This window comes from Labrus mixtus, chromosome 2 (genome assembly GCF_963584025.1).
Source record: "Labrus mixtus chromosome 2, fLabMix1.1, whole genome shotgun sequence".
Classification (NCBI taxonomy): Eukaryota; Metazoa; Chordata; class Actinopteri; order Labriformes; family Labridae; genus Labrus; species Labrus mixtus.
Window position 1 is genome coordinate 25,355,869 of NC_083613.1, and position 22,124 is coordinate 25,377,992.

Genomic DNA, 22,124 nt, shown 5'->3' on the forward strand with positions numbered 1-22,124 from the left:
TAATGTTCCATCTAGAAGTCAAAATTATCAAAGTAAGGCCAGTACATTTTAGAGCAACTGTCTTAATATCAAACATGGCAACATGCTCTCAAACATCATGCTAACGTCAGAGATGGGTTAAAGCAATACAGTTTGTGTTGGAAGCACTGATAGCCTGTAGAGTTATGCCCAATGTACACAGGCTATAGTCCACGCCGCAGCGGCTGTGGGTTTCGAATCCGACCTCAGCTCTGTACTCCCAACATTTTCTGTCTCTCCTCAGCTGCCCAATCCAATAAAGGCAAAAGGCCTTAAAAAAGCAATATCTTGTGTTTAAACCTTAGAGAAGAGATTGCCCCATAAAGCTGTTATTGGTGATGCTTTTATTTTGCCTTTTTTACTGCTTAAGAGCCATTGTAGTTTTATTTCCTAAATGAAGTGAATGATAAAAGCACCCCTGACAAGAAGTAAAAGAAGTCCTGCTATCAGGACGTTTAACAGTGCCAGTTTAGATTCAATAAATATATTTGTCTATTTTTGTGTGTTTGGTAAACAAATTGGTTTTGGGATTTTCAATTCATCCTGAAACCTTTAGTGCATTTGAAAGTTTATGATTTGATAGAATTATCTCATTTCCTTTGCTGCTCACAGTGAAGACCATCATGTGGAAACAGCACTTGATTCTCCGTCATGTTAATAGAGTTTTGCTGTGTTTGCATCCAAATGGTAATGCTGATTACATTTCCTCCATTTTTCACTGACATATTAGAAAGCTGCTGTGAAAGAGGGAAAAAGTAATTCCTTTCACTGAAAGATCTCATGTGGATACTGAAAACTTTCATTACAGTTAAACAATGCACACTACATGTACTATGACAGAGCAAATTAAATCAGTCCTATTTTGGAGTTTATACTATGCTACTCTATACTATACTTTGCTACGCTATGATATGCTATACTATGCTATACTATACAATACTATGCTATGCTATACCATGCTATGCTATGGTATACTATATTTTACAAATGATAAAGGTTTATTATCTTTTTGATTACATTTACAGCTTTGGTTTGATTTATGTGATTTATTTAAACGTTTTAGTTTAGAGTCTTATTATGAAAAGTCCGCCTTTTTAAAATGACAGGTCTGATCGTAATGGCTAACATATTGTGTACAGAGTTTATGGATTATCAAACGATTGTAAAGAAATCTGGTGCCATGGCACATCTTCTTTGTCTAGTGCTGCTGCTTTGCTTTGCTCACCCCGATATGAAATGGTCCAGTGAAGTAGTCCAGATTGGCCTGAATGAAGCCGATGTTTTGCAGACCGAGCTCAGCACTTCGACTCTGAGCCCTGACCAGAGACTCTTCTTTGTTCTCGATGAGGACGACCTTGAACACACACAGAGAAGACACACGCACAGTTACATGCGAGTGCTTTTTCTAGAGTGCCTCAATTGAGCCACAATGTCAATAAAAGCTCTAAAACACATACAACCTGTAGTAATAATGTTGGTCGTATTAGGCTACAGGAGGCCTTCCAGTTTATTTTAACAGTAAACAAGACTAATATGACCAAAAACAAATGATATTAGATTTCTTAAACAATACATGGACTTGAGTGATGCATTTAACACTTCAGCATAATCAATTCATCATCATCTGTTATTGGTTAATATTGCCTGCCCTTAAGAACTGCAAGTGAAAAGTTACCAAATTGGTCAAAATCAGGTCTGCAAGGTTTCATTTGAATCAGCCACAAACACAAACACAGGTTACCTGGCAGTCTGGTAGTGTGTGAGCCAGAACAATTCCTACATGTCCCTGAGAGGCAGCATGAAGAGAAGAGAGAGAGAGAGAGAAAACAAAATGAGAATGCACAATAGGCAGACAGCAGGAATCAAAGAGGACATCAATAGAGCGATGATTAGCGCTGGCCTTTCCTACCAAGAACTGACCTTTGCAGCCATGCAGCTCTACCCGAGTGTGCATTTTCATGAGTGTAATTACCAGTCTGCCTGTGTACACCAGCCAACAACAAAAGATATTTAGGAAAAAAGAAAAAACTAGTCCTCTGCAGCTGCTTGCTAATGGATCAGCAGCCTGATGTAGCCCAGGCACAGTGATAAATACACATGCATAACCAGAATGATGGATGAACACACACACACACACACACACACACACACACACACACCGTTCCACTGCAGAAATCCACGATGGTGGAGCCCGGCCTGGCTAGCTCTGTAACCATGGCGACCAAGTTATTCAGCTGTTGCCTCTTTCTGACAGCACGGATGTTTGACATTTTCCCTGGGAGAGAGCACAAGTCTGGATTACATGGGAGAATGAAGCAGAAACTAAGCAACAGGTTTTTACAGGCTGTGAGTCAGAAAACTTAATAACGGTACCAAAACAAATAAATAAAATAAAGAAGAAGACAGATGTCAGACACTGAGAGCTGGTCAATGAAAGGATAGATTTGAATTGGCTCCAAAAGGAGAAGGGGGGGGGCTGAATCATGGGAAAACAGGATTCCTAGATATGAAAAAGGGTCGGGCTTGGAACGTTGTGTTCTTTAATGCAAAAAGAAAATAAATAAGATCATTTTTTTCTGAGCCACAGTGTTGTGAGTCTTTGTGCCTTTGTGATTTTTTTACGACTCGGCACCTAAATAAGTGATGTGTTTGTTTGCTGACTTTTTCCAAAACAGGATTCCTATCATTATTTTTTTTTATGTAAAAACAAATCAAGTTCAAAATGACAACAAAAATAAAACTGAAAATGTAGTGTTTGAGGAAAGAAAATACAATCACAAAATAATCTAGGTAGGCGTCAAAGAAAGAAAGAAAGAAAGTTAACAATGAGAGTTAAAGGGTGGGGTGGGGGCGTATGGGTGTAAATATGCACGTATGAATGTGTTTGTGTGGATGTCCATGCTGTGGTTTGAGAGATGATGAGAAAACAATCTTGGTGATGTTTAGATTAGGGGGGGTTTGTTTGACATTTTCTCTCTACATTAGTGGATGAAGCAGAAACTATGCAACAGGTGTCAACAGAACAATTTCTCTCATTCTATATAGACAGTGAAATATATTTTTCTGTTTCACATTTTTTTAAACTATTCTCTGATTGGGCTGCAACGTCCCAGCCTTCATTTTTTTTCATGTTTCTAAAAAACTGACCAAAAAAGGAAAAAAATATTTATAATAGACAATATTTACTTGTTACAATAAACATTAAGTTGAGAAAACTTTATTTAAAGAGTTACAAAAAGTTATTTAATTACAGTGAAATAAAGCAAAGAAACTAATTTAAAAAAACTACATAAGATTAAAAACCCACAAGATTCATGTTTTTACATTACCCGTCTTACTTTCCTTCACCGTCTCTCTACTGGCTAAACTTCTGATTTACAAGCAGCTGTTTCAGGTAATTGTGATACCACAGCACACAAATGAAAGGCCTCCATACTGTGTACAGCATGTTTCTAGCTAATTGCCAACAAGGGAGCGCAAACCATCTTTCATTATCATCAAAAGCAAAAACCCCTACGAGCCGAAATGAAGTGTCCTCCTCGCCTGCCTCAGAACCTTGTGCTGCTGAGCGAGCCGTGTGAGCTCCATTAACTCAAAGCACATCTCAGTCTCCAGCCTCTTCCGTCTGCAGCGAGCCGCCGACGCGCCGTGACACTGTGGTCTCTCTGCTCCATAAATCCAGTCGTGATTTGATTTTCATTTACCTCGAGTCACACACTCGTGGACACACAAATGGAACGTCGTTAAAATATTATTCCTGCCTTTCCTGTTCATGCTGCTTTTGTATGTGATGACAAGGGAGGAGAGGCACATGAATAGGACTTCTCATAGGGGGTAATCTTGCATACTGGCTGATGTAGAGCAGACCCAGATGTAGGGAGAACACAATAACGAAAGCAAATACAAAGAATTTAAATACAGAGAAACAGCAGGAAAGTAATTGGCTCTGAGCTTCATTTGGAAGAGTGATTCACTTGGGTGCAGGCTCTTCCATGTATCCATGGCTCCAGTGGGGCTTTAGTAAAAGAGGCCTTTTGACGCAGCAGAACACATTTAGATTTTAATTGCAGATTGCATTACAGAGCGTGATGAAAGACAACAGGGCAGGAATGGATAGGGGGTCTAAGACTCGGCTTAGTTTGGAATACAAGAATAGCAATAACAGTGCAGTCTAGGGGCAGCGAAACGGAGCTTTAAACACACAACAGTAACATATTACAGGCTAACAAACTTTGATACTTTGTTAGCTTGAAAAGTCGGCCAATTCCATTTAATATGTATGGAGAAACACAAGTTGTGTCTCAATTCAGGGGCAGCATCCTTCCAAGGACCCAGCCCAAGAAGGGCTCGGTCTTTGTAGGCTGCCAGGACTGCCAGGGAAAAGAGTTGACGGTGTTTTAACAAGTATCCCCATTCCCAGACGCCCACTCTAAACCTGTTGACTAATGCTTTTGATATCGAACGTGGCTGTAAAGGGAAACATCCTGTCTTAAGCTTCAGGCCACACAAAAGGTCTCGACGTGTACAAAAAGTTGCACAAGTGTATCAGGCACGACCTTGAAGTTGTTAAAAAAAAAAAAAAGTATTTAGAACCAAACAACTCTAGGTTACTAACACCGTTTGTTTGTGTTTTTTGTTTGTATTTGATGTGAAAGTGTGTGTGTATGATCGACTTCCATTGAGGATTTGTGCTCGAACAAGACATGTGGTCGAGAAAGGTCATCACTCTCGAGGTAAAACACATAAGTTACATAGTACTGCGTGGGAGGCAGCAGAAGAGCTGAACTCTTCCAAGGTTTTTTTATTTCATTTAATACTGTTGTTTCAGGCCAAAGAGGTCTAAAAGTTCACGCCCTGGGTCGCTGCTATGGAGTCACAGTCGGTCAATTTCAGAAGAACATCAGTATGAACGTGTCGAACTGTGTTGAGGTTAAAGTGCCGGGAGGTGTGAAATATATACACTGTTGAGAATGCTGTGGGGAGTCAATATCTCAGTTAAAAGAGGCAAATGGTAGTTGATATTTTTATCACTGTTTGAACAATCCAATTGACAACAATCCTCAAAGAGAATCTGAACCCCAAAATCAAGTTTTATCTCTTCTTTTATACAAACTGTATAAGAGTGTCTGATTCATATTCAACACTTCATTAACCGCTGATCTGCAAAGGCTGCCACATGCACCATAGAAGAAGAAGAAGTTATCCTTTCTTACTCCCACGAGGGGAAAATATTTTTACACTCCGTTATTGAGGCATGCTACACACACATGGAGCATTAGTCACTAAAAAATGAACAGAACAGTTTGACGCTAGAAATTCAGAAGTTTTACACGGGTAGAAGCTCAGAGACCAAATCAATCACAGACCGTGTCATTCAGAGGCATCTTGAAGAAGAGAGGTCTATCTGCAATGGGATTTTTTTTTTCATTTTTCTCACTCAATTTTTTTCTCTCATGCATCTAAACTAGCTCGACTGTCTTCCAGCCACTTTACAAACAAAGGCAGTCATCACAAGTACGACAGAAAACTGTCTGACACTGTCATCCAGACGAGCCCCCGATGATCCGCTGACAAAGAGGCAGCTAGCAGGTGCAGAAGCTTCTGTCATTGTCATAAACCAGTGTCAATATGTACTGAGGCTGTTAGACTGAGGAGCAGCTTCAGCATTAGATGGATATTTGTTAGCATCAGGTACAGTTAATATACAAGTGCAAATAATCCTGCATAAATGACCTCTAGTGGAGGGAAAACTGAGACAGGTAGGCTGTAAATCTGAGGCCATGTAACAAGATATTAAAAGCAGTTCTCTACGACTCTTTGCAAACTGAAACCAGACAGCATATAAGTTAGACCTCTGTGTATGTTAGACTGACAAATACAGTGGAACACACTGGCTGAAATATATATTTTTCTTATTAAATATAAAAGCTTTTCTTGCTTCCTACACCAAGTCCAATCAATAAAACCACCAACAGATAACACGTTTTAGTTGTTTTCCATCCTAACTTCAATTATTTACTTATAATTACTTATTTTTGGGGCATTTTCTGCCTTTATTGGAGAGACAGGACAATGGATAGGGTCGGAAATCAGGGAGAGAAAGAGTGTGGAAATGGCATGCAGGAAAGTAGCCACAGGTAGGATTCAAACCTGGGCCACCCGCTTGGAGGACTATAGCCTCCATACATGGGGCTGCGTGCACCAACCACTGCACCACAAGTGCCCCGACTTTAGTTTGTGTTGTTTGAAATCGTGATGGAAAAAGTAAGCTGAACAAGCACCAAGTGGGACCAGTGGAAAACGTTTTCACACACTGTTAAAGACAGACAACCCTTTTACTACCAGTTGTTACAACCACAAAATTTGGGTGCAGCCTATTTACCATTGAGACCAATACACGACTTTAAAATGCTGAGACATGCGGCGTCATGCGACCTGTACTCCACATCGCTCAGTGGTACCGTACAGGCTGATGGCTAAACTACCACGATGGGGATTGCAGGATTGCAAACTCCAAATGGTGAAAACAAATGGTACCATTAAGAGCTGCACAGCTGCACAGAAACTGCACATAGCGGATTCTGCTGACTGCAATGGAAATCGTCCCACAGGAAGACTGTTAAAACGTTTTCCCTCTTGGAGACCCTCAAAAACAGACGATGCCACCTTTATTCTGGATTTGAGGATATTTCTATTTTCACACATAGGTAAGCTAAAAAAAATACAATTTCTCTTTGTAATTGCAAATGTCACAACTCTCGGTAAATTTTGCTGTTAAAACAATCAGTTGGCTTGACTGTCTAGGGGCTCACCTAGGATGTTAGAAATTAAATTAGTTTCACTGTTAGCTCAATCTGAGCATTCACAATAAACTCATTGCAAAAGTCTGAATGTATTGCAGTGGATACGAAGGATTTGTTTTCTGATTCTTTAAAGGAATGTTGCAAACATGGGCATTGTGTAAAACATGAAGAAAGCAGATAGGAAGAAACAGTGCGATACAGCTAATGTGCACTTTTTTAAAATGTAATCGCCCGTCCCAATGTTTTTTCATATCCTGCCGGCCTAGACCCAGGTTATCTCCCCTTTAAAAAACGATTTTGTTCAACCTCCTTTGACAGACTGATGGGAGCTGAAAACAGATTAAACTGTTGTTGGTTTTGTTTATGTACAGGGGGAAAGACATCACCCCAAACCAGATAACTGATGGCTCAAAGCCTCAGATGATAGAGTTTTCTGTTTTTCCAGGAGGTTGAGTCGACTTTGACATTTCCAAATGCTCACTGGGGAGAAAACATGCAATGGCTGAGTCGTGGGTGGGAGACTGAGGATCCATTAGCGTGTGTGTCCTCTGCTAAAAAAAAAAAACGTGTCTAAGAGTATACCTCTGCAGCTGGCAGTGAGCCCTGATCTCCTCCTCTTTCCCCTGATGCTGCAGAAGTGCCCGGAGCCTTATCACGCAGCTCCATCACACAGATTAGAATGTAAGCACAGCGCTGTGGCACCGGGGGCCTCTGTTTGGGCTCCGCAGGATCTGACAGCTAACATCTCTCAAGAGGACATGCTGGTGTAAAGAGCAAACACACGGAGGGGCTGCTCTGAGATTTAGATTTAGATCATGGTTTCAACTTTATATTTTGGATTGAATCACATCATTTTCAGGCGTGTTCAGCAAACACTTCTTTTTCAGAAAGTGAATTTGAAAGAGCAGGTATCTGTAGAAAACTGAGTGAACATTATAAATGTCTTCTTTTTTCTACAGTCACTCTGCCCTAAAAGTGTCCAGTTACCTTACATACGTGAGCTGCCAGCTCATTTTACAGGTTTTACTGTCAAAGAGGAAACAGATTCCTTCAAGGTGGAAATTCTCCAGACGTGTTTACGGCAGAAATCCCAGACGGTGTCATCTGTCGACCACCGAGAAGTATGGTGTCACTGCATGTCGTGTAAACGGATAGCGATCCTGGAAGGAGACTCTTTAAAAGATGATGGAGCAGAGAAACTCTTTAAAGTGTGATGAAATAAAAAGGACAGGCTGTCATTATTGTTTAGAGTATGGAGCTGCTGAATTACATGAACCTGTATCTTAATGTTCCAACACATTTAAAATATATTGATTTTGTTTGATTCAGTGTTTTCTTTTTCATCTTTAAATGCTTTATATGCGATTTTTCACACTTAACTATAATAGAAATCAAGTATATCCTCTGAAAATAACTCTGTGAGTAATGACTGTCTACAATGGGTGTAACACCCGAGTCCCACTGTCTGTGATGTTTTCAGAGTTTTTCTTCTGTTTGTTGACATTGCCGGCCCGACGGATAACTCCTCCCCTCGCGAATAAAAGTTGTTTAATTGAGGGACTAGAGAAAAGAAGAATAACATACTGTACTCACTGCTTAACTGCGTTTCTAGATCACGCTTATTTCGGGTAAATTTACATGCAGTGTGAAGATACGAGCATAATAAAGATCGCTAGCATTAGCATGCTAATCCACAATGCACCGCGAGTTGTTTTGGTTTTCATGCTGGTGCTCAAGGGCGACATCTGCTGGATCAAAAAAAAAAAATCGCATATAAAGCCTTTACTAAGTCTTTATCAAAATCATATTCTGCTAAATGTTGTGTTATCTAACAATGATCATGTTAGGGTAATGCTTCTCAAACTGTGGGTCATGCCATTATGAAAGGGAAAGCTACGGTGTGTCCAAATGGGTGGCCTGAGCCCCCCCTTGAAATCTGATTGGCCACCACCAAAGAAAAATCCTAAGCAATGATCGGCTATTTACGATTTGTGTTTAAATCAAATATTTGTGCTCTGTTGCAGCAGGCTGCTTTTCTTTATATGTTAAAGTGTCACAATCCTTTTTGTTACAACATCTTCTCTTCAAGTCCTCAAATAAATAAACCAAGAAGATTTAAATATTGCCACTCTGTTGTGTTTCATTTGAAGTCAAAATATATATAGACACAGGGATGCAAAATATTTTAGATAGTTTCATTTTAGTAGTAGTACTCGTCAACGTCAATGTTTCATCTCAAGTACCCAAGAGCTCTTAAGAGAGTAAGCCTTTGCATTCAGTTCAGTGAATGGTATGAAGAAGAATCCAAGGCTGTATCCAAGCGCATATAAACATGCGGGCACAATATATGAGTGTTTAAGTGTTGGAGGAGGTGAAATAGAAACAGGAAGGGGTTGTGGATCATTATCTTCTCGAGGCTCTCATGAATGTACGAGTGTGTCAGTTCAGAGAGGAGCAGGTTAGCTGCCCTCGTCCTTCTGAGGAACAATAACAGTGGTTTCTTGTCTTGGCAGCTGCTCAGAAAAAATCTAGAGTGTGTGTGTGTGTGTGTGTGTGTGTGTGTGTGTGTGTGTGTGTGTGTGTATGTGTGTATGTTTTGCTCATAAAAACAAGCGCATTGGTGGTGTGGGAGCCGTTAGCATGACTGCAGAGGTTAAAACCAAAGCAAACTCGCATAAAAGTAAACCCGTTTAAAACGAAGTACTGCAGCAGCGCGGTGTTTTTACAACTGCTGAATGAAGTATTGAATTCATACATTGACTAAACTATAACCGGTCCAGGTATGTGAAAGCACCATGCGCCGAGGAAAAGGCGAGCTAATGCAGTCAAGGAGCTTGTTAAACTGCCGGGTGAGCGCGAGCACGCTGTATTTCCTTTATAAGACCGCAGGAGAGCAAAGTGCTGTTTCTCTAAGTGCTGTGAAGTGCAGCCGAGGGTTCTGCCAGAGAAAACTGACCACCTAAAATAAACAAGAGTGCTCCTTACCACCTATCAGCAAAGTGCCTACAGCTCAGAATAAAAGGGTAAAATGGATAACTGACATGTTGACCAGCTCCCATGGTCCCTCTCACATGTAATAAAACTAGCTTAAAAAGGGAAAAACATCTTCAAATCACCACTTTGTCCTCACATTTAAAGCAAACAATATAAGAGTATGACAAACATTTCCTGTCTCTACTTCACTGACGCTTTATGATGGGTGGAATCGTGAATTACTGGTTGGCTTACCAGACGTGAGAAAAATCCTGCAGCGTTTTCTATCACTGTCCAATAGTTCAGTGACAATATAAGATGAATGAACAAAGAGGTGTACATATTCAGTTGAATTCCCCCACTTCCTACATCACTTGTCGCTAACCTGTGATGTAACAGGTTGCGTGTCCTGAATCTAAAGTATTTCCGTCTTTTTGATCACGAGCTCTTTGTTCACCACATTTCTTCTCTCCTCTCCTTCCTCAGTCATCACACCAGCTAATCGTGCAGTTTGAACCTCACTGACACCCACTAATCTACGGTTGAAACTCCAACCGATTTTCAAAATGGCCCGTGAATTTTAGACTTCCTCTCATTGGTCAGCTGTTGCTTTGTGGAAATCAAAGTGGAAATTCTTTCATCTTTTTTGTTCTTTGCTTTCAGGCTTTTTTTTTTTTTTACTCACAAAGTGTCGATCAAACATTTTCAAATTGCTTTGATGATGAAAATGTAATTATTATCGGGAAGCCAATTTCACAGTCATCACTGCCTCCCCATTAGGGGTTGTTATCGCACACTAACTAACAGCACAATACAATATGCTCTATGAAGCCCCGGATTATGAGAACATCACAATACAGCCTTTCTGTGAAGACTTTACTTCTTGACATTACTTCTAAGACATTACCCCGCTGGTTTCTTCCTTTCTTTTATCCCACGGTCAACTTCTTCTTTGGCCGATCAGAAATGATTGTTTAATTAATGTCATAAGCGCTACTAGGGCTGCAGGATATTGCAACTATCTTTTCTATCGGCGATATATAATGCGATATAAATTGTCTGCATGTTGGTTGTGTTTGCAACATGTCCCTCTTGGAGACAAAAAAACCCCAAAAAGAACAGTTCTTTAACCTCTTTTGATGTCTTGTGTGAAGCACTTTGAATTGCCTTGTTGCTGAAATGTGCTGTATAAATAAACTTGCCTTGCCTTATTGCCACCAATGAATCTGAGAGTAGCTGATAGTTAGCTGGAGTTTCATCTGACTGCATCAACCTGCTAATGAAGCATGGCCATTATACCTGGGCCTCGATCAAACAGGTCACATACTGAGTGAGAAAAAAAATGTTTTCTTTATAAAGTATAGATTTTTTTGTTCATTGTGATAAATTCAGACTTTTGACTTATGGACATTACAGATGAAAACAGAAGTTAAAGTTTAGTGTCCTAGCAGCAATTAGCGCTGGTGAGAAGCGCTCTGAACAGGGGGCTGTGAGCGCACGCTGACTCTTTATGGTGCCGGTACACTTCTTTGTTGTGGGCTGTATTAACGACACAAGAAGCCATTTTTCAAACAAATTAGGTTATCTTTTCATTTCTGGATTTGCTTTGTATGACAATAAATTCTGTTAAGGGACGATTCATCACGGCTCCGCAGAGTTTAAGTAACCTTTCACATTTTCTATGTGACAAGAGTCTGGCAGTAACCCATGTCTTTTTGAATGGCTACACTATTCAGCTGGCAGGGCCTTTAGTTTTACTCTGGCTTGGACTGCTGCAGGGCAACTTGCAATGGCTCATCCCTTAAATTGAAAACTGAAAAGGCTCGTTGGCACTATGAAGCGTATGCAGTGATGCAGAAAAGCTTGCATTAAACCAGATGTTCGTTATGATGGAACTCTCTGGAGCAAAACATGAGGAAATGAACTTTGGCACGTCTTTGTAGAGTGTAGACAGTAATTAACACCAGGAGAGAAAACTAAAATGAGTTGTCTTTTTATGAGGGTAAATATTTGGATGAACAGTCCTAAAGGCTGCAGCACAACACAGCATGGCTGCCATTGTGTTGGGAGGTATTAGGAAAGGTTTGAGGCCAAACACAGAGCAGTAACTAAGCATACTCTTGTTGAGTCGGCTTTAAGTGAGAGAGAGAGAAAAAAAACATCCACAATGCTGAAAAGCTCCGACAGTTGACAAGTTGTCGGAAAAAATAAAAGTTTTCCCTTCACGCGGGCAGCCACTGAAAGTTTTCAATGTGTTTGCGTAAGACAGCGATGACAAGAAAAATGAGAGGTAATGAAGACAAACAGAGGAGGGGAGAGACGTCTCACTGAGCATCCTTCAACAGGTTTGGAATGTCTGTCAAAACATGAGCAGACGTCGCTGTGGGCGAGAGGTCTGCGTAATTATGAAGCTCCCGCTGCCCCCTCTCACAGGTCACAGCATGTAGCTCATTTGTCTCAACTGTTTTCGGTTCAAAACGGGCAAACAACCAAAGTGAGGTGTCACTTATTCAGTTGCGTACAGACTCAGAGCATCACCCCCCAACACAACGGGAATTCACGCTGCTATGAAAATAGCTGGTCAATAAATTAACTTCGGCTTGGCATCGTAACTGCTGCTCACAGCTTCTTAAATGAAAGGATGTTTTTCCCCCCACTCTAGTTTAATTAAAATCAGCTTTGATTTGTTTTTTTGTTTTTTTTGCCAGTGGTGAAAATAACTTCAAAGAATCACTTTCAACTCTGGAAATTTGATACGGGCACAAATTGATTTATGATGAACACAAATCAAACCGCTCTTTTGTTTAAGCCAATGATACAAGCAGCCCTTGATTTCTTTTCCAGATCTCATGGTCTCTTGTGATTAGCTCTAGACTAAAAGATGGTTATATATTCTTTAAAAGAACATTGTAATTTGGTCATGAGTACGAGAGTTCAGTAAAATCCTGACACACACTAAAAGATTTGCAAAATCTTAAACGATTTTTGAAAATGTGAGAGACCATACGCATGACAGATTTAACCGTTTTGGTTTTTTTTTAGTGTGTGATGTGCAACGAGATGACCAACTCAGCGCACCGCACACGAACAGATTCATTCGGCAATAACCAGAGTCTCGGCTCTTAAAACGTGTACTAATGCGCCATCAAACGCGACATCAGAGTTCACAAACATGATAGTCAAGCTAATTGTGGCCAGCTGTTAGCTGGTACATCCATCCAGGACACGTTGTATAAACACTTGCGTTGTTTCCTCCATTTATGACATCTACTTAACTCTTTGCTTCGCATTTGCTGTCGTCGCCACGGTTACGTTTGTTATGCTTCCTGCTTCAGTAAGACTGCTTCCTAATTGGCTATAGTTCATTTCCAAGAGTCTGAGAACAAAGAAATGGCAAGTTTTACTTTTATTTTAAAGCCTTCTTTGGAACTAACTCTTCACTTATGGTGGTGTTGTGGTGTTGTCGTTAAATCGATTCATTGCTCTGCCTTCAGTTTTACCATAATGATAATCCAAAGATTAATGGGACTAAGAATGTTTTTAAATGTTCTCTGCATTAGTGCCAAAAAAATAAACATGCAGTGAAAATCTGATTTTGAAGTGATACCTGCTGTGTTTCAAATAATTTGGCAGTAAAATGAAGTGTTACCCTCTGTTTGGTTACGTAGCAAAGTATCAACATGACAACAAACTCAACTTAAAGCCTCTCAGACCTCTGCATTTATCATACAACCACAACCTGTTTTTTTTTCTCCACCAAACAAGATTATTCAATGTGGATTATTTGGATATTTCTAAAATATATTTTGTCCCACTAAGAACTCTCAGTCTTTCAATCCAAGATTTTCATACTCTACAATTCTCTGGACATATGTGGAGCAGACTCTCTCTCCCTTTGGCTCCCATTTCCCCTGTGCTGGCTGAATGTTGACTTGCAGTCCGTCTCCTGAGAGCTGTTTAACTCTCTGTTTGCAGTGGACGTGGCAGAACACCATCCACACTCCTCTGCCTTCAAACTTGTGGAGTGTTGGAATCGATCTGTCCTGTAGGTGACGTCGTATTTGCTGAGGGCAGAGAAAAACTGTGCGTGTTCAGAGAGGATTTTAAATGACTGAACACAGCGATCCTGACCGGCACATTCACAGCTCAGCTCAGGTGAGAAGAAATGACCTGAGGCGACACACAAGCTGACACACAGGTAAACTGCATGCACAAGAAAAACAGAAGATGTTTGCCCAGTTTGTAGACTAGAGATGTGTTTTAAACCTTAAATATGTCAACTTGAGAAACAAAAAAAAGATAAAGTCATGTTGTTCTAACAAAAAACTAAAAACGTTTGGCTGCAGGAGAATAATGCACGCTGTCCTAAGATGCAGCACTGTGAAACCTTTCACTTTCAATTCATACAATAGAAAAGATCAGCAGCTTTCGGTTTGAATCCGACCTCAGCCCTTTGCTTCATGCCACCTCCCGCTCTCTCTTCCCAACGTTCCCTGTCTCTCTCCAGCTTTCTTATCTAATAAAGGCAAAAATGTCCCAAAATATAACTGGGGGAAAATAAATAAATGAAAAAAATAGAAAACAGACATAATCACTCTCCATCTAGTCAAGGGTCCTATTTGTGCATTTGTGTTAACTAAATACGTTTTTAAGACTTTGGGCCAGATTTATTAAGCTCCCAAGTGAAGAGTACTAAATTGCGTGTTCACTCCAAAAGTTTGCACGTTTGGTTTATTTTTCTGTCATTTGAAACATGTAAACAACGCGATCTTTATGCCTTCTTTTGTTGTGCCTATGTCTCCTCCTAACTACAATAACAGCAGCCTGTTGTGCGTAACGCTGGTCTCCTGGATTAGCACCTTCCTTTCAAAAGGTGTTAAATACAGACACCGTCACAATCACCGCAATTTTTGTGAGGTAAATCGCAATGCGTGTACTAACTTAACTTGTTTGCATTTTCTCCTCCCAGTATTTTGCACGTTAGGGCAGAAACGCCCCATATTGCATATTCATTAAGGCAAACGTACTAAAAGGACAATGCGTGTTGTTTTGCTCATTTGAAAGATGCAATCCTCTCTGCACGCAGTTAGTAGATCAGATAGCACTTTTTTTTGCTGGTGGTATCAAGTTTGCACACAAACCTTTAGTAAATCTGGCCCTTTAAGTTTAAATAATATCATGACTTGCTTTAGATATTTTCTGAAAAGAAAGTTTGCGATGTCCAGCTGTTCCTTCTTGTTATGCATCCTGCAAACCTCTCCTGACAACTGCTCTCACAAACTGAACTGTATGTTTCCATTCTGTGCACGCTCATCCCCTTCAAATCTGATCTCTGTGCTCGGCCGGCGCTGTCAAATTCAGGGAGTAAGTGGCACAACACTGGCATCTGTGGAGGGCCGTGTCAACGTCTTCTGGCCTGCCACCTTTGTAAAAAATGTTCCAGCTCGCATGGCTTTTAGCCTTCGCCTCGCGGTGCTAACTCAAGAATACAGAAAGGGTTGGCCTGCGGGTGTCTCAGCTCAGCCTGGATTTCTCACTAAAACATTTGGGTGCCACATACAGGGCCGCCCAACTGAGAGAAAGAAAGGGATTCCCCCTAAACTCTGAGTTTTAAGCTTTCACTGTCACAGCAGAGAGAGAGATTCATAGTGTTTGAAATATGTCTTGACTGCTTTTAATACATTGCTATGAGATAATGATGTGTTATCTGCAGTGTTAGAGACAGACGGTATGTGCTGGTCTTCGCTTGCATCTATTGCCTTATTCTTTCTGCATGTCTTGGCACAGCACAGATTGTATTCTTATTTAGAAAGTGGGACAAGAATCAAGGGATTAAAGATTGGCCACAAAAACATCATGTGTCCTTTGGATGATTAGAGCAGGGTTTAGATGAATCATTACTCTGTTTACTCAGCCCACCTGCACACTAACAGAAAGAATGAACTAACTACTTCTGCCCTCCAGTTGTTGCACTTCAACACAATGTCAGGAAACTCACTTTCTGCTCGCATTTCTTACAAACATAAAACAATATCACTAATTTGAAGAACTCTGAGGAGTCATACCAGCCATATGAGTACAATTATTAATCTAAGAGTCATTACAGTTCTCAGAATGTGAAGAGGTAGAGCTATTCACATGGAAGTCATTTTCTCATTTTCCTCTGATGTAAAACAGAGGGGGGGGAACTCAAATTCTGTTATAATGTCTAAGTGCTAAATTTCTGGTTGTTAGTCGTATACAGTAGATGTTGGGTTTCTGACAGTTATTATCAAACACTTTCAATTTGATTAACACTTCACTATTTTCAGTTTCTCATTTAGTTTTTGTGTAAAATGATGCTAATTGTTGGGTACCCGAACTCAACATGAATTACAACCTGGATGAAAGTAGAACAACAATATCTGCCACCCCGAGCATCATGTCAGAGGAACAGGCGGCCGTGTGAACACGATGAATGGAGGTCTCTAGCTGATATGTTTATTATTCAATGCTCTAGAGAAGCAGCTACAGACAAAACACACACTCACTCACACAGATGCCAAGTCACCCCTATAACAGTGTAAGCCTACACCGTGTGGGTGAGGAAAACATGGAGGGAAAACAATGAGACGCAGAAACACAGCAAACGGAGCCTGTGCACGCCAACAGTCCATAAACAGCGCTCTTATGAGCCCAATCATATGAGGGCACCTGGGTGGGTCCCTTCAACATCACCGCATACACACTGAAACCAAATATGACACATCATCTATTACACTGTTCACCAGGAACAGAACATCATAATAAGCTCGGAGCCCTTTTTGTGCCCACAGAATGAGAAATTCCAGTTAGATTAGTTTGTTAGAGGAGGGGAAGAACAAATACAGAGGCGGACAAGGAAAAAATGCTTCAAATGCTTTAGTTTCTAAGAACACATAAAGAGTATAATATGCCCTTTACATATGAAGAGGACTTTTAGTCTGAGCAAACAGTGAAAATGTTGGGTATTAAAATGTAATAAGAATTGAAAGTACGCAGGCATGCAGAGATTGACAGGTAAAACAAAAAAGGGTAAGAGAAAAAGGGGACAAATGAATTGAAAACCTGAAGAGTACAAATAATATCAAAACATAAAAAGATGAAAGAAGGAGAGATATGAAGAGAACAAACCCAGCAGAAAAAAACCTGACAAGAACAAATATAAAACACACACACACACACGAGTGCTTTTTACTCAGACGTGCTCCGTGAAGTGTTCCCTGTAATTACAAACAGTCTGAACATGTATTACACGACACGCCAAGCCACAAATTGTGCAAAAGAAAGTGACAGATGTTCTGAGCATCTTTCCAAATAAAAGTTTCATGTTACTGTTTTCAGCCACGAGGTGCTCATTGGATTGGTTCAAGACTGCAGTGGACAACTTTAATTTTCTACACTGCATCCTAACACAGGATAAAATGCTGATCTGCGTCTGATCGTCTGTATCAGCATCTTTATTTTGACTTTCATAGTTTTAATGCAACCTCTACATTGGGGCCCGACCGATATGAGATTTTTGGGGTCGATACCGATATTAGGGAGGGAAAAAAGTCACACCGATATATCCGCCTACATCTTTCTTAAATCTATTCACGATTAATTGAGATAGACAGATTTAGATATACACATTTATTGCGTCAATCACTTATCAAACACTTCTGGAAAAGATATACAGCATAAAGAAGTCAAGATGGTCACTCAAGTGGAAAGTAACTGGGCAGGTATCACCGCTTGACCCTCTGGAGAATAATAATGCGTGTTGTAATCCATATAGCGCCCTCTGCTGGTGACAGCCAGAAAGATAAATGCTATTGTAAAACAATGATACTAAAATTAAATGCTATTGGTAATAATAATAATAATAATAATATTGGAGTATATCTGTAATAAAATTAGTCGATACAGAAGTCACTTGAAATGCTAATATCGGCAGATATTATCGGCTGTCTGATTAATCGGTCAGGCTTTACTCTAAATATCAACAATGTAACATAGACTTCTCTGATTAGTCTGCTCTGTTGCAACCCGGGCTGCTTCCCAAGTTACAGCTCTTTTAGGGGCATATTACTCAGCAGGACATTTTGGCCGTTGATACACCTTTATCTGTTGGACAACTGCATTTGACAACTACTAAACAACTATTCAACCAACTGTTAAAACATCAGGATATGGGCCAATGTCAGAGTCAATGTTTATAGAGCTTTCCCTCTGCTTTGCTGTGGTCCATCTACAAAGCCAATATGAAAATAATAAGCAAATAAAAGATGAAAAATACTTTATGTAAACCAGAGAATGCAATTTCTGAATTGTGCTGTGAACGCAACATGCTAATACTAATACTATATATTACTAATACTAACAAGATGCTAAATACTTCATGTAAATCAGCACACAATGGAAATACGTTGAACTTTTGAAACAATAACATTCTCTTTGACTTTCACAGTTACACAAATAACTTTTTGAACATTTGAGAACACCGATTGTTGAGATAGAAATAAAACAAATTCAGTGCAGAACAATCCGTCTTGAAGATGTTACCAGTTTCTTTTATTTATCTTTAATCTTGGATGCTACGTGCTGTGTTGCTGAAAGAACTTCTATGTCACATCACTTTGAAGCCAAAGTCAAAACATGTCAGCACCCGAAAGATAACAGAGAAGTTATTACATGCAATCTGTTGTAGCCTTTAAATGTCATTTCCACATCCCAAACCTACAAGATTTGAAAAGACACAGCATGTTCAACTGTTCTCTATAGGGAAGGCCAGCAGAGAGAATATTAGCTTTAACATTCAGCTCAGGGCGCAAAACACTAATCAGTAATTAATTAAGAGTCGAGTGAAGGGGCGTGCGGAACACTGTATAATCCAAACCCAGTGGAAGCTGGTTGAAGGTAAGGCAAATTGCCCCTCCGCTTCATCCCCAGCCTGCAATGCCTCAGCAGAGATTACTGCAGAAAACAAAACTAAGCAGATAAATGAATATGCATGATATGACATTTGCAAGGAGCGCATGGTGAAGGCAGCCAGTGGCTCTGCATTTAAATGGGCACAGCTCAAACATCAGTGCAAATAGTGAATCTTTGCGGTTTCCCTCCAGGGAGTTTAGAGGTGTTTGAACTTGAATTGTAGAAATAAAGTGCCAATTATCCCTCTAATTGGGAGTAACAAAGCTGGCTGCCTGTTGTGCTTGGTCCCATGTTTACTGCGTATCCTTAACTCTCCAAGTTAAAGGCTCTAATGAGATCAATTAATGGAGAAAGAGAGGAGTGATCTGAGGGTCTCAGCCTGCTGTCTGGGGGCAATAATCTCAGTGGAATTAGGTGTTAACCAAATGTCGGCTGATAGAACACGCCGACATTTCCACTAATGTTCAATAACATTTGAAATTGCATCAGTGTATTTGTATTAATATATGCTCCCGAAAACTCTCTGATCTGGAGTTTTAATAACAGCCAGTTTACCTTCTATTACAGACGCGCCGACAGCATGATGTGTGCACAGCTCATAAAGACACACCTCTCCTCAAAGGCATCCGAAAACCTGAACACATTTTTTTAAATAAAGATTTATCATATCAAGACGATAAAGCCCATTGTTGTTTCCTCAGTGTTTTCTCCGCTAACCCCATGAGGATTGTTTCAGTTGTATCTTTGGAAAAAGAAAATGAGAGATCCAGCTTATCATGGGATTCATACATTTGGTACAGTTCTTTGTTTATGGTCAAATACATGAATACCTACGTGTATTACAATTTATTACAGCTACAAGTTAGCAAATGTTAGCCTGCTAGCATGCTCACTGCGATTAATTGCGCAGCCCTACTGATTAGCAGTTCTAAGGTTGGCATGTTAGCGTGCTAATTTTAACACCTAGCTCAAGCACCTCTGTGCCTGTATGTCCAAACACACAGAGCATGACCGTAGGCCCTTATTCCAGTTTTAAGTCTTAGTATTACTGTGAAAAAAAGTCTGAAATCTACAGTGAAACACTTGTTGTTGAAGGTGATCATAATGTGTCTGGTCTATTTGCTCTGCAAGAACTGTTGCAAATCCTACTGATCTCCTTCTGCAACACTGAGACTCTCCGATCTTAAAGTGAACATGGTGGAATATTTCATTCATTACAGGCACCTGAAGCTTGGGAGTTGAATTTCTTTTAAAAGATGACAAGATCAGTAAGTTTATTGAAGTTTGGGATACTCTTACATCACCGAGGAATGGCATAAGTTGAATTTATTCATGTAAACACAGGAAGTGTCTGAGGCCAAAGTCAACAAACGTATCTACCAACTCTATGATCCCCGGCATTTTATTACAAAAGCTTAAAAGACGGCAAGCGTGTTGTCAGACTCTACTGAATAATCTGGTGATATGACTCGACATTGCCCTATCGGTTGTTTGAAGTCACATATAAAACCCCAGAAAGTCTAATTTATTTTGCGGAAGAAGACAGCGGGGAGAAGGAGAAGAGGAGAGAGGATCAGTCAACATTATCTCTTAACTAAGCGGATATGTTTAAAAGCAGGCCAGCAGTGACACAGATCTGTGACTGAGCCTGCTGTGTGTCTCTTAGCTGAGCTTTATTCAGCCTGACAGCTGGACAGGAAAAAACAGCCGTGTTCACATACTGAAAATTCCGCAAGATGACTGAAGTGACGAGCATTTGCTCCACAGGTGAGGCAGGGAGATGTGTTCAAAGAAATATGTCCAACCCAAATATTTCACTTCAACAAATTCCAACTTGTCCTTGAATTGGAAGTACAAACACTTGTAACTGTTAAGTGTGCTTGGATATCAAGTAAGTAATTTAACTATATTAACATCTGCTATATTGAAGTATGAAAGCTTCCATGCCAGTACATGTAAGAGGGGGAAAATCATTTTAATTGATGAGAATGGTCTCCTGTATCTTTACACACCTTGGATACAACAATACATTTTTGCGTGTAATTCGTCCATTCACGAGTTCATGGCTGGAGTAAAGAGTTGAACTCGTAACAATCCACAAAACAATCACTGCACCAATCACAATGTGGATGTACCACTTCATCAAACCCTCACCTCTTTCCTTTGGGGGCAAAAGTTACCTTTGCACCTGAAGGGGAAAATTCATCATATTGTGGCAGAGTACAAAGGCCTTCGACCAGATGTTGCCACCACACACACACACACACACGAAAAAACAAAAAAGCAACTTTTTATGCTGTGAGAAAAGCTTGTTGATATTGGAGGTGATTCCAAGGTGCATCTTACCTTTGTTGGGCACCTAAATTACCTCCACTAAAACTAAAACAGTAAAACAGTAAAACAGTAAAACTCAAAAACAAAAAACTGATTAAAATGCAGCGATTTCAAAAGAATTAAATACCTTAGGAGGGATACACACTACAAGATAATCGGGCTGATTTCAGGCCTGATTCCCCCCTTCTGACCAAAGTCAGCAAAGGCCAGATTATCTGATGGTTCCAAAGATTATCTTGTCGGATGCTCATGTGGTGTGAGGGGTGTTAAGAGTGATTTTACTCTCCTGGATCTGCTCCGAAGACGATCAGGGCCGCTACGATTTGACATTGTAAATGTTAAACGAGTTCAATATTTACGATCAGAAATCATGTTGTGTGGGGAAAACAATGGAGGAGAGCCCAACACAAATTCTTCACATCGTCACGTCAAACGGAACAATAGCCAATCAGGAAACAAGCTGACTGAAGCAGGACGCTCAAACAAACATAACCATGGCAACGATAGAGCATAAAGTTAGGAAGACCCCAGGAATGGAGGACCTACAGATCACATTAAATGTCATTACTGATTGGAACAGCTTTGAATCAGACTATAGGCCAGTTGCTTTGTCTTGGGATTTATTGCCAACAGAATGCAAGTTTACAAGATTGTTACCACCATCTCTAGAAATATACAATTAAATAAAAAAGTGTAAAAGAAGTCACTTATAAAGTCTATTTGCTACCTGAATGATCATCTTGTTTAATCTCCTGTAATGATCTCATGTTAAACAGATTCAAACTACTATTACTAATATGACGATAAGGAAAACTATTTCCTCGCATATCTCCCACTGATTAAACCCAATTAAATACTTTGGGAACCGTAACATCAGAGTGTGATTAAAATTTGAATGAAATATCAATAGAAGCCAAGAGAATATTTTTCAATCTTCCTTTATGAATGATTAAGTGCAGCTGAGAGAAGCTGAACTGTGTCCTTAGAGCACTCAGTCAATATTTAGTGGAAGAAAATTCATCAAATGTAAAGGAAAGTTCAAAAGTGTGGACTCTTGACTCA

At 40.0% G+C, this 22,124-nt stretch overlaps 1 protein-coding gene across 1 annotated transcript in view; it reads right to left on the bottom strand.

Annotated features, from left to right (window-relative positions):
* The window catches only part of gstcd (glutathione S-transferase, C-terminal domain containing), a 52,004-nt gene that overhangs the window by 17,621 nt on the left and 12,259 nt on the right, over window positions 1–22,124 (bottom strand). Inside the window, exons 5-7 of the mRNA XM_061058504.1 lie at window positions 2,178–2,293; window positions 1,760–1,804; window positions 1,244–1,372 (exon numbers count right to left, since the gene is read on the bottom strand). Coding sequence (XP_060914487.1) covers window positions 1,244–1,372; window positions 1,760–1,804; window positions 2,178–2,293 — 290 coding nt within the window. The remainder of the gene's footprint in view (window positions 1–1,243; window positions 1,373–1,759; window positions 1,805–2,177; window positions 2,294–22,124) is intronic.